This window comes from Lepidochelys kempii, chromosome 4, assembly GCF_965140265.1.
Source record: "Lepidochelys kempii isolate rLepKem1 chromosome 4, rLepKem1.hap2, whole genome shotgun sequence".
Lineage (NCBI taxonomy): Eukaryota > Metazoa > Chordata > Testudines > Cheloniidae > Lepidochelys > Lepidochelys kempii.
In genome coordinates, this window is record NC_133259.1 from 87,599,945 (window position 1) to 87,613,545 (window position 13,601).

Here is a 13,601-nt window from a genome sequence, read left to right on the forward strand (position 1 = left end):
AGAAATGTAAAGTCATAGCAGCCTAGTAGTCCAAAACACTGGGCAAGACTCTCACTGGGGATAAATCAGAATAGATCTATTGAAGTAAAAAAAAAAAAATCCATTGAAAGATCACCTCATCTTAACAGCCCTACATGAGCTATACCAATTTACACCAGCTGATGATCTGACCCTCAGGATATGTCTAGACTACAGCTGCTACAGAGGCACACCTACTATTGCCACAGCACTGTAGTGCAGAGACTCCCTGCAATCGATGGAAGGAGTTCTTCCATCAGTGTCAGTAATCCACCTCTTCGAGAGGCGGTAGCTAGGTTAATGGAAGAATTCTTCCATCACCCTACCTGTATCTACAGTGGGAGCTAGGTCAACCTAACTACATCTCACGGGGCACAAAATTTTTCCCAACCCTGAGCGATGTAGCTAGGTCAACCTCAATTTTAGATATAGACAACCCTCAGTCTCTGAGATCTGTGAAGATGAAGTGATCTTTCCTGATCAGCACGGAAAGACCTAATGTTGTTGTTATGGGGTGTTCACCCCGAACCAGAAAGGAAGGGGATGTGCAGGAAGCAGCCAATCAGCTAAAGGCTGCACGGGGCAACCAATCAGGGCCCAGCAGGCTTACTTAAAAGGGAGCTGCAGAGCAGAACAGGGTCTGTTGCTGCAGGGAACCCAAGGAGAGATGACTGTTCTTAGCGGGCTGCAGGAAGGTAGCACCTTCGATAGAGCAATTACTGGCAGGGACCAGGAGAGCAAGAGGGAGCTCCTGGCTGGCTGCTGGGATGTGCTGGCTGGAGGCCCTGAGAAGAGGGCAAAGAAGGTGCTTGGGCCATGGGAAGTGGCTCAGGGAATTGAAGCAGCTCTAGTAGACAAGTTAAAGAGAGGCAGCAGGAGGCTGCTAGCTTACAAGGTCCCTGGGCTGGGATTGGGAGGAGTGGGTGGGCCTGGGTCCCCATGCTCCCCCACTGACCACTGGGGAAGTGGCTGGATTATAGAACTGGGAGATACTTCCCCCCGCTGCTATTGGGGGGGGGAGGACACAGGTGGTAGCATGGTCGGGAGGGCCAAGTCATGAAAAAGACACAGTGGTTCCTGGGCTAAGACAGGTCTGCAGGCGGAGAAGGCGGTGGGAGAGGCACCACCATGACACAGCGTGCTGGCTCAGAGAGCTAATCCCTGAGATGGCCAGCAGGCGGCACCACTCTGACAAGTGGACTCCTTCACAGTTGTCTATGAGATAGCTATAGCATCATATCTCCGTTACTAATGTTCTGCTTCAGAAAAACTGAATTTTTAAGCTGCACATATTTTTCCCTGTTTGTTTATTAACATTTAATTGTTTTTGTTATGATATAAGAAGGAAAACATGTAACATGACTTGACAGTTACAAAAATTAGTTTCTAGAGCACTATCAATATTCTCTTGACTTTTATTATTTTTACTAAGTAACAACATTATTATTTTTGTCTTATAAATAAATTATGAAGAGAAAACAACTGAAAATTAAGGATCAAATATTCCTCTATGTGGTGCATTTCAGGGAGCAAAGATGTGCAAAAATTCATGGAAGGGGGAACAGCAGCTATGTAGCATGCTTCCTGCTCTCTATGAGCTTACCCTAGCCCCATCAAGTTGGCTTTGAGGGTTTTCTGAGGGGGAAGGGTGCCAGGGAATGATCTCTTCAAAAAATGGTGGATGTCCAAGAAGAAACCCATGCAAAAGTTAATGCTTCTCTTACAGGTGCACTCCGCCTCCATGATTACAGCTTCCCCTTGGACAAAGAAAAATCTTTGCCCAAAGATTGCCCAAAAATCTTTAAAAAAGGGAAGAAGGAGGATCCTGGGAACTACAGGCCAGTCAGCCTCACTTCAGTCCCTGGAAAAATCATGGAGCAGGTCCTCAAAGAATCAATCCTGAAGCACTTGCATGAGAGGAAAGTGATCAGGAACAGCCAGCATGGATTCACCAAGGGAAGGTCATGCCTGACTAATCTAATTGCCTTTTATGATGAGATTACTGGTTCTGTGGATGAAGGGAAAGCAGTGGATGTATTGTTTCTTGACTTTAGCAAAGCTTTTGACACGGTCTCCCACAGTATTCTTGTCAGCAAGTTAAGGAAGTATGGGCTGGATGAATGCACTACAAAAGGTGGGTAGAAAGCTGGCTAGATTGTCAGGCTCAACGGGTAGTGATCAATGGCTCCATATCTAGTTGGCAGCCAGTATCAAGTGGAGTACCCCAAGGGTCGGTCCTGGGGCCGGTTTTGTTCAATATCTTCATAAATGATCTGGAGGATGGTGTGGATTGCACTCTCAGCAAATTTGCGGATGATACTAAACTGGGAGGAGTGGTAGATACGCTGGAGGGGAGGGATAGGATACAGAAAGACCTAGACAAATTGGAGGATTGGGCCAAAAGAAATCTGATGAGGTTCAATAAGGATAAGTGCAGGGTCCTGCACTTAGGACGGAAGAACCCAATGCACAGCTACAGACTAGGGACCGAATGGCTAGGCAGCAGTTCTGCGGAAAAGGACCTAGGGGTGACAGTGGACGAGAAGCTGGATATGAGTCAGCAGTGTGCCCTTGTTGCCAAGAAGGCCAATGGCATTTTGGGATGTATAAGTAGGGGCATAGCGAGCAGATCAAGGGACGTGATCGTTCCCCTCTATTCGACATTGGTGAGGCCTCATCTGGAGTACTGTGTCCAGTTTTGGGCCCCACACTACAAGAAGGATGTGGATAAATTGGAGAGAGTCCAGCGAAGGGCAACAAAAATGATTAGGGGACTGGAACACATGAGTTATGAGGAGAGGCTGAGGGAGCTGGGATTGTTTAGCCTGCAGAAGAGAAGAATGAGGGGGGATTTGATAGCTGCTTTCAACTACCTGAAAGGGGGTTCCAAAGAGGATGGCTCTAGACTGTTCTCAATGGTAGCAGATGACAGAACGAGGAGTAATGGTCTCAAGTTGCAGTGGGGAAGGTTTAGATTGGATATTAGGAAAAACTTTTTCACTAAGAGGGTGGTGAAACACTGGAATGCGTTACCTAGGGAGGTGGTAGAATCTCCTTCCTTAGAGGTTTTTAAGGTCAGGCTTGACAAAGCCCTGGCTGGGATGATTTAACTGGGAATTGGTCCTGCTTTGAGCAGGGGGTTGGACTAGATGACCTTCTGGGGTCCCTTCCAACCCTGATATTCTATGATTCTATGAAAGATAAAATGAGTGAATAGCCATAGTGTGGGAGTCAATGGCAGCATCTCTCTTGAGTGAGCCAGGCTGTTATGATATGGAATAGCACAGAGAAGGAAGCATTGTGCAAAAGCATTGGGTTCCAAAGACTTGGGACCTGATTTCCCAGTGTTTCCTTGCACTCTTCCAGGCTTGTAGCATGCCCCTTGACACCTTCCTTATGCAGAAGCTCTCCCTCCCGCCAATGGCACAATCTGCCAGGTTCACTACCTAGTGGCCTGATCCTGCACCCATTTGGAGTCCACGTCAAAGCTCCCATTGACTTCAATGATATAGGATCCAGGTATAGGTGAATGTACAGAGTTTTTTAAGCATTTTTCTCACACTGTGGAAAGAGAACAGTGGGCTGACATCAACTGAAATGACCTGCATTTATGACCACAACTCAGTCACTAGTGAAGTTTGTGATCTTAAGCAAGTTACTTGACCTCCTGCTGCTTTTACCCAGTTGTAAACGGATTACTCCATCTGGAGAATGGAATATACATGGATCTATGGAAGAATTCCTAAAAACTCAGCTTCACTCCACAAATTTAATTCACTTTTCTTAGGTCATTATGTACAGATCTGAGTACAGCATTTTGCCCAAAATGCATGATTTGTTATTGGAAAAAAAACAAACATACAGTTCCATTGGTGCCACTGTATTTTCACTAAACTTTTTTGAGAACCACTTGACACATAGATCCAAACGTGTATTTTAAATCAGTTACATAAAGCCACAGTATGAGAGAAATATTTTCTCTATTCCTCTGTAGTTAGGAAATATCAATTCCATTTTTCCTCTAGAATACTTGGAAAAAGAGATGCCTACTAGTGGTATATGACACTTATATGGCAATTTCCTGCAATATCCTTGAAAAACCTGACTGAATTAAGTATCTTTAGAGTACACTGTATAAAATGCAAAGGTTATATATTATTGTGAGCCCTGGGAAGTGTTCTGAATTTCAAAGGACTATACTGAACAATGGGCCAGACAACAAAAGACTTTTGGACAGTGTCAAGTGGTTTGCCCAGGGAATCTCTAGGGAGAGGTGAATGCAAATTCCCATCTCTGGTTATGCAAAACCCCAGCCTTTTGAAGCTACACCCTGAGGAGAGCATGATTATATACTGGTTACCTGTTATTGGAATCTGAAGATCAAAGGCACAAACTGTATAAAGGAAAGATTATCCAATTCATGTTGATTCTTGTTCTGAGCTAAAGCAGTTATGAACTTGCAACCACAGAAAAATCCCTATGTGGGGTTTGTGGTGGGGTAGTATATCCCTTAAGGGCAGTACTTCCTACTGGTCAGTCCTGTCTGTCACATGGCATAGTCCTATAAGAGTTTGGGGGTGATTTGATACACAAAGCCTGAGAAGATAGGGAGAAAGGAAGATGTAACTTTTAGAAGGAATCCTGTAACTGTATCTTTAAAGGCTTGGAACCTTGCAGAGGGTGGGGCAGCCAGCTGTCACATAGCCAATAAGAAATGAGCCGGGAGAAGGGGACAGCATAAATGCTACTCCTCCTTCATAGTAGGGCAGATGCTTGCAGACACTGCAAGGAGTAAGAAGGGTCCTGGGTTAATAGGGAGCAAACTACAGCAGGAGAAGGCTGCTAAACCCTCTGAGCCTGAGGACTAAATGGGACCAGTTAAGGGAGATAAATTGCAACCCAGCTCCAGGAGGAGAGCTGTGTACTCCTAGTAAAGAGGGGGACAATAACTGCCTGAACTACCCAAGCTCCAGGAGTAGGGGCTGAGTCTCCTGCCAAAAAGAGAGACATAAAGACTGAGAACAGAACTTAGAGGAAAGACTATAAAGGAACCTTGAAAACCAGAAGCACCTTTTCTTTATTTGGGACTTATTGTTATGGCCCCCTTTGTATGAGGTTTTGTAATAAACAAGTCCTAAGGAGGGTATTATTGAGTCACATGTCAAGAGTGTCTGAAGTGAAGTTATTGGCTTGGGAATGGAAACTGAGGCAAGGAGTAAGTGCAGTGCCACACTAACTTGGTGGGAGGGCTATATGGCCTATGACAGGTTTGAGGGAGTGACTCTTACTAGAATCTTTGCTGGAGTTGGGGGCAAGGGGTGATCTCTTTTCCAGCATGCATGTAGTTTCTTCTAATATTTTCTCTGTAATGATTTCACCTTAACACATGCGTTGGCTTATAAAGGGCTGTGTGCTAACTTTAACTGCAGGCAGTTATGCTATGCAGAAGCCTCTGAAGAGAAAGCAAAGCACAGATGCCCTGGCTAGGCAGTCTGGCTCACTGAGAATAAGAGTGTAGGCAGGGAATTGTTCAGCCTGAAGGAAAAAAAAAAAAAAAACAGTGAGGAGAGAGAGATATAGGTCTCTGCCCAAGAGAGGTGACAGCTGGACCCAGAAGCCTAAAAGTGGGTGCCCTTGCTAGACCATGGAGGGGAAATAGAGGTGCAGTTGCCCTGACCGTGACAGTGTAGACTGAACTATTTAAATAAATTGGGCATTACTAAATTATTTAAAAAGATGTAAATAGAATGGGTTTGATTCTGCACATGTAAATATATCAATAGATCTCTGAGCATTATACAAATAGCATTAAGTTTACAGGTATAGCTGGGGACAAATTTCTAGATATGGCTTTCTCACATACATGTCCCCCGCTCCGTCTTCCTCCAACATACAGACATACACTTGCATATTTAGGCCCTGTTCCTGCAAAGATTTAGACACATGCTTATTTGTATGCACTGTGAGTAGTCTTGACTTGCAGAATATTTTGTCATTCCACGTTCTGGTTCAGCAGTCAAGAATGGATGGCAAAACATCTGTTGATCAAAACTTATTAATGGAGACTGTTCATTGGCTGTCCCTCTACTACATGAATTATTCTAAATTTTGGAATCTGCTCCCCAACTCTGAGGGTGGAATTGAGCTCAATCATAAAATAAGGTTTATACAACTTTCAAATGAGAAAAATTATAAAGACTAGCTTGTTTCTTTTCTCTACAAATGCAGTTTCACTTACATAAATGAATATATATAGTCTGGGAATGCACAAAAGCCCTTTGAGGATATTTTTGACACAGGTAATATTAAAATGCATAGCCAAATTATCTATGCAAATGTCCTTGCTTCACTTTTGCATCTCTCTGGACAAGTAAAATGACCAGTGCCTTTGAAATATCTCTGTATATAAGCTATGACAAAAAGACAACGTAAATTAAATCTTTACTTTTAAGATCAGTACACTAATTTCATCTTTAAAACCAAGGTTCTTCTTGAGTTGGTACAAATCTGATCACTAAAACAGATTTTCTACAAAAAAGGTTGTGTATAACTGAAATATAAATATTAGCCTGAAAATAAACTGTAGTAATGAAAAGCATTTTTGAAATACTGTCCTTCAAAAGAATCTGCCTTTTGGGTTTTCCAAGCTGCCACAATGACCTTTTCTACAGCTCATGTGCATAGATTGCCTCTGGTGTTTTTCATCTCTCTTTCCTGATTCTCACATTCAGAATCATAAACTGCAGAGGCATAATTCACATGACAGCTTGGTAAAGTCAAGATGAACAATGGATGTCAGCGTGGAATTTCAGCCTCTGTATCACATCAACCCAGCACTGCTGTTGAAATAATTATGCTCATCTCTTTCTTTGCAAAAGAAAAAAGAACTAATACCTGATTTTCAGAGAGGCGGAGCAGCTGCAGCTACCACTGAAGTCAGTGGGCTCAGGAGCTCGGCATTTATGAAAAATCAGACTATAAATGCTCATTAAACATCTATTAATCTGCAGCACTAAGGACTGTGGAATTACAAAAGCAATACTTGGATAACAATTTGAATATACTGTTGAAGAATGAATAAACAGAACATATCACTTTGCCGATTACTTGCTTTGAATTGTAAAAATTGCTTATTAAAGTACTGCTACATAACTGAAAAACGTATTCAAATAATAACCCACTCTTTGTAACTGGTGCTAAATCCAACTATCAAAAACAGAAATAACATGAAAATACACAATTACTTGGGAAGTGTCAAAAGCTAAACACATTCCAGGTTATAGCATATAGCTTCCCAGGAGGCTGCTCAAGGAAAGTGTGTTTGGTCCATGCATATGCAAACGCTAGCTGAGTACTAAATATGGGGAGAGAAACCAGCCAGTCACGGCTTAGCAGCTACACTCCTGGCACAGCAACCAGGGTATAGACATAGCTGATTACGAGCACGTTTCCCTGTCTTGAAGTGGACCCACCGCCTGAACAAAGAGGCTAAGAGAGAGGCAATATTAAAAGTGAGATTTTTATTCTTCCCCTTATCATTAGAAGTTGGCACATCTTGCAGTGCCTCCAGCTGAAGGGGAGGAGAGGGCAGGGAGGGGGAATGAAGCTTTGCAAAGTAATTAAAAGTTTTCAAGAGCAGCAAAATAGACAAAGAAGCCAGTAACCAGCACAATAATCCACCTCAGGATCAGGGTTCTAGAGCCCTGTAAGAACCCAAAATCACCAGACCCAGGCTGAATCCTGAGTTCTCCTTTTTTGTCTTTTGTTAAAAAGACTTGACCTATTTTCCTTTCAGGGAACAGAAAAGTCAGGCAATTCAAAGAGGCAGCTTGTTGCCAGCACAACTGAGAGTTAGTGATTCCAAAACAGAAGAGGGAGCATGTGGAAGAAGTTACAGCCGGGGATAGTAGAGTGGAGAGGGAGAAAATACAGGCACAGGCAGGCAGAGACATCCATACACTCACTCCAGAGAGCATTCAGAGACATATGGCATTCGCATCTAGATCTAGTGTTTGCAAAGTATATAGAATGTGCATGCAGTGTATAGCTATACTTACCACGCAGTGTGTGTGTGTGGACAGTATATAACTATACCACGCAGTGTGTGTGTGTGTCTGTGGACAGTATATAACTATACCACACAGTGTGTGTGTGTGTGTGCACGGTATATAACTATACTATGCAGTGTGTGTGTGTGCACGGTATATAACTATACTATGCAGTGTGTGTGTGTGCACGGTATATAACTATACCATGCAGTGTGTGTGTGTGCACGGTATATAACTATACTATGCAGTGTGTGTGTGTGCACGGTATATAACTATACCATGCAGTGTGTGTGTGTGCACGGTATATAACTATACTATGCAGTGTGTGTGTGTGCACGGTATATAACTATACCATGCAGTGTGTGTGTGTGCACGGTATATAACTATACTATGCAGTGTGTGTGTGTGCACGGTATATAACTATACCACGCAGTGTGTGTGTGTGTGTGCACGGTATATAACTATACTATGCAGTGTGTGTGTGTGCACGGTATATAACTATACTATGCAGTGTGTGTGTGTGCACGGTATATAACTATACCACGCAGTGTGTGTGCGTGCACGGTATATAACTATACCACGCAGTGTGTGTGCGTGCACGGTATATAACTATACTATGCAGTGTGTGTGCGTGCACGGTATATAACTATACTATGCAGTGTGTGTGTGTGCACGGTATATAACTATACTATGCAGTGTGTGTGTGTGCACGGTATATAACTATACCATGCAGTGTGTGTGTGTGCACGGTATATAACTATACCACGCAGTGTGTGTGTGTGCACGGTATATAACTATACCACGCAGTGTGTGTGTGTGCACGGTATATAACTATACTATGCAGTGTGTGTGTGTGCACGGTATATAACTATACCACGCAGTGTGTGTGTGTGCACGGTATATAACTATACCATGCAGTGTGTGTGTGTGCACGGTATATAACTATACTATGCTCTGTGTGCGGTCCGTAGCGATACAGAGCAGGGCGTGCACACCGCTAGCAGCCCGCATGCCATATCGCCAGGAGGCGGCTCGGATTAGCCGCGGTTGCCGGCTCCATCTCAGGGACAGGCTGCGGCCCTTTTCCCCTCCCCACTTACCTGCACCTGCCGGTGGGGGGCGTGAGCAGCTGCCTCATCCGCCGCCTCCGTCCGCGCACCCGGTGCCGGCCACGGGCAGCAGCTGCGGCATCCTGCCCTGGGAGGCGGCGCCTGCCCGGCTCTCCCCGCTGCCCGGCTCCGCTCGCGTCCTCCCCTCCCCCCGGCTGCCTGCGGGATGGCGGGGGCCGCTCTCCCCGCCGCCAGGATGGGAGCGAGCGGGACGCGGAGAGCGCGCAGCCCGCGCCCAGCGCAGCAAGGTGAGGCGAGGCTGCTCATGTGACCCCCCTCCCGGCCCCTGCCCGCCCGGCGCTGCTCTCGGGCCCCGGGCTCCGAGCCCCCGCGCGCTCCGCAGCCTGGGGCGGGCCGGGCTGGGGGTGCGCCCCGGCTGTGGCTGAGCGGGGAAGCGGGGGGCTGCACACCTGCCAGGGCGCAGAAGCTATAAATAGGGAGCCTTGATTCCCCGGCCATCGAAAGGCGTGGGCGAGATCTGCTCCAGGGAGAGAGCAGGAAAGCGACAGCGGGAGATCCTGCCCCCTCCTAACCAGAGCTAGCGGCAGGCGAGTGTGAAGGGATCCTTCGGGAACAAACGCCCTTCCAAACCTGTGGCGCTCCCCCGCGAAGAAGGCTGATGTGACGGGGGCACCGAGGGTGTTACATAAGCAGGAGCTTTCTAGCAGAAGGGAAAAGAGCAGCCGCACGTTGACATGAAGAGTCGGGAAGATGAAGTCAGAGAGACAGGAAAGTGACAGGGGACCTAGATCCCAAGGGAAGAGAGTAAATATATCAAGTATGATTGTTGTTCTGAACTACATAGGGTCCCTTATTCAGTTGGTCTCACTTGCTCTCCTTACTACTGTGAAATAACTGAGCAGCTGAAGAATTTAGTAAAAGGGATCATTTGAGAAGAAATGTGAATAATCTGTTAATTGGAGTCAGGAAGGTTCTCATGATATGACTGAGTCACCATTCATAGGGTTATGTTCTTTTTCTCCCACATCTCTGGCTGTGCTTTTGCTGCTCGCCCTTAGCTTTGCTCCTGTGGCTGGAAATGTAGGGGCCTTATGTTAAGCAAATGTCAGGATAATCAAGCCCCAAGAGTCATCCTTGAACCCAGTCTTAGATTTTCCTTGCATTTTTCCTTTTTCCATGACATCTGCCTGTCCCTCAGGAACATGGTCAGAATTCATCCTTACTTTGATTCTCTTATTTCTGAAGTTCTTACTCATGCTGTAGTCAGTTCTCATTGTTACAATTTCAATTTATAGTTTTCCTCTCACAGATGTCTCCCACAGTACAGAAACTGTCTGTAACAAGGTTTTATTTCTCTGGAGGGTTTTTATGATTAATGCTGCCTCCATCATTCTGCATTGCTTGCAATTGTTCTGTGCTGATTCCCACTGTAATAATTTAAACACAGTAAATTATCATTTCTTATACTCTTAAAAATATGTAACACTTTACTAGGGTAATAAAAAAAAGAGAATCTATTTATACAGGAGTGGAATTTTCAAATGTGCCCAGTTAATTGAGGAGCACAAATCTCATTGTCTTTCACCAGGACTTGTGCTCCTAAGTCACTTATGCTTTTGAAAATCCTACCCACTAATGATAGTGTCCAAAGGACAAATAACAATACATAAAACTCATGAACACTATAAAAACCAAACTGGAGAAGCATACATATAGGAAACATGAAACTAATACTGTATTAAATATATCAGAACTATTGAGTAAAGTTCAAAGTCTTGGTCCTTAACTTGAAGGTGCAATATCCTGGGCCAGCATATCTAAAAGATCATCTAAAGCACTAGGATGAAGTCTGTGTTTGATAGCTCTGCTACTTGGGCACAATGGAACTTTCTGCCATAAGGGTAAAGCTTGTCCATGCAGGAGACAGAACTTTCTTGAGGGCCACTCAAAGACTGGCTTAATGGTGAAATCCTAGCGGATCTTAAACATAAAAAAGAAGCTTACAAGAAGTGGAAGGTTGGACATATGACCAGGGAAGAGTATAAAAATATTGCTCGGGCATGTAGGAATGATATCAGGAGGGCCAAATCGCACCTGGAGCTGCAGCTAGCAAGAGATGTCAAGAGTAACAAGAAGGGTTTCTTCAGGTATGTTGGCAACAAGAAGAAAGCCAAGGAAAGTGTGGGCCCCTCACTGAATGAGGGAGGCAACCTAGTGACAGAGGATGTGGAAAAAGCTAATGTACTCAATGCTTTTTTTGCCTCTGTTTTCACTAACAAGGTCAGCTCCCAGACTGCTGCGCTGGGCATCACAAAATGGGGAAGAGATGGCCAGCCCTCTGTGGAGATAGAGGTGGTTAGGGACTATTTAGAAAAGCTGGACGTACACAAGTCCATGGGGCTGGATGAGTTGCATCCGAGAGTGCTGAAGGAATTGGTGGCTGTGATTGCAGAGCCATTGGCCATTATCTTTGAAAACTCGTGGCAAACGGGGGAAGTCCCGGATGACTGTAAAAAGGCTAATGTAGTGCCAATCTTTAAAAAAGGGAAGAAGGAGGATCCTGGGAACTACAGGCCAGTCAGCCTCACCTCAGTCCCTGGAAAAATCATGGAGCAGGTCCTCAAAGAATCAATCCTGAAGCACTTGCATGAGAGGAAAGTGATCAGGAACAGCCAGCATGGATTCACCAAGGGAAGGTCATGCCTGACTAATCTAATTGCCTTTTATGATGAGATTACTGGTTCTGTGGATGAAGGGAAAGCAGTGGATGTATTGTTTCTTGACTTTAGCAAAGCTTTTGACACGGTCTCCCACAGTATTCTTGTCAGCAAGTTAAGGAAGTATGGGCTGGATGAATGCACTATAAGGTGGGTAGAAAGCTGGCTAGATTGTCGGCCTCAATGGGTAGTGATCAATGGCTCCATGTCTAGTTGGCAGCCGGTGTCAAGTGGAGTGCCCCAAAGGTCGGTCCTGGGGCCGGTTTTGTTCAATATCTTCATAAATGATCTGGAGGATGGTGTGGATTGCACTCTCAGCAAATTTGCGGATGATACTAAACTGGGAGGAGTGGTAGATACGCTGGAGGGGAGGGATAGGATACAGAAGGACCTAGACAAATTGGAGGATTGGGCCAAAAGAAATCTGATGAGGTTCAATAAGGATAAGTGCAGGGTCCTGCACTTAGGATGGAAGAATCCAATGCACCGCTACAGACTAGGGACCGAATGGCTAGGCAGCAGTTCTGCGGAAAAGGACCTAGAGGTGACAGTGGACGAGAAGCTGGATATGAGTCAGCAGTGTGCCCTTGTTGCCAAGAAGGCCAATGGCATTTTGGGATGTATAAGTAGGGGCATAGCGAGCAGATCGAGGGACGTAATTGTTCCCCTCTATTCGACATTGGTGAGGCCTCATCTGGAGTACTGTGTCCAGTTTTGGGCCCCACACTACAAGAAGGATGTGGATAAATTGGAGAGAGTCCAGCGAAGGGCAACAAAAATTATTAGGGGTCTAGAACACATGACTTATGAGGAGAGGCTGAGGGAGCTGGGATTGTTTAGCCTGCAGAAGAGAAGAATGAGGGGGGATTTGATAGCTGCTTTCAACTACCTGAAAGGGGGTTCCAAAGAGGATGGCTCTAGACTGTTCTCAATGGTAGCAGATGACAGAACGAGGAGTAATGGTCTCAAGTTGCAGTGGGGGAGGTTTAGATTGGATATTAGGAAAAACTTTTTCACTAAGAGGGTGGTGAAACACTGGAATGCGTTACCTAGGGAGGTGGTAGAATCTCCTTCCTTAGAGGTTTTTAAGGTCAGGCTTGACAAAGCCCTGGCTGGGATGATTTAACTGGGAATTGGTCCTGGTTCGAGCAGGGGGTTGGACTAGATGACCTTCAGGGGTCCCTTCCAACCCTGATATTCTATGATTCTATGATTGTGCAATGAATTTACACAGGAACTAACTGGTATCGCAAACATCAGCACCTTCCAAGCCAAGTGCAAGGTGTACTTCTTCAACCTGCAATCTCTAAAATTAACACAGAGAAGTATGTACATTTAAAAGAATCCAAAACCCTGCACCGCGTGCACAGTTCTCCCCCTGAATGAGCTGGTGCTAGCCCAATGGGGGCCCTAAGCAGGAATATTTTGTGTCTCCCCCCCAGTAATAACACTGGCAAGTTCTTATAATAAAAAGTGAATAGGAGGTTCCCTTGAGCTGCTTGGGGCCCTATGAAATTGTTTAGCCTGCTTATACCTAGTGCAGGCTCTGCCCCCTGTGAAGAGGAAGAAAGAATGAACCACATGATAGATATCAGTCAGATAATTAATACACTACTGAATGGCGCTTATATTCTACGCTGAAGTGGGTGGTAGAAGAACCTACGTAAACTAGAATACTTTTATCCTTTAAGCACCATCCATCCACAGTACTCTACTAATATTAAATTACACCCAAAAAGCCTAAGTTA

The 13,601-nt window shown here is 45.0% G+C and overlaps 1 protein-coding gene and 2 long non-coding RNA genes across 4 annotated transcripts in view; 2 read left to right on the plus strand and 1 right to left on the minus strand.

Moving 5' to 3' along the window:
- The window catches only part of TRMT9B (tRNA methyltransferase 9B (putative)), a 39,963-nt gene extending 30,630 nt beyond the window's left edge, over nucleotides 1–9,333 (minus strand). Inside the window, exon 1 of the mRNA XM_073341959.1 lies at nucleotides 9,167–9,333. Within this exon, the coding sequence (XP_073198060.1) occupies nucleotides 9,167–9,204 (38 nt within the window). The 5' untranslated portion in view covers nucleotides 9,205–9,333. The remainder of the gene's footprint in view (nucleotides 1–9,166) is intronic.
- LOC140910608 (uncharacterized) overlaps nucleotides 1–13,601 on the plus strand; it is a 102,738-nt gene that overhangs the window by 18,343 nt on the left and 70,794 nt on the right. The window lies entirely within an intron of this gene.
- LOC140910607 (uncharacterized) overlaps nucleotides 9,217–13,601 on the plus strand; it is a 65,351-nt gene continuing 60,966 nt past the window's right edge. For both annotated transcript variants that reach the window (XR_012158662.1, XR_012158663.1), the window contains exon 1: nucleotides 9,217–9,423. This is a non-coding gene — a long non-coding RNA (uncharacterized lncRNA). The remainder of the gene's footprint in view (nucleotides 9,424–13,601) is intronic.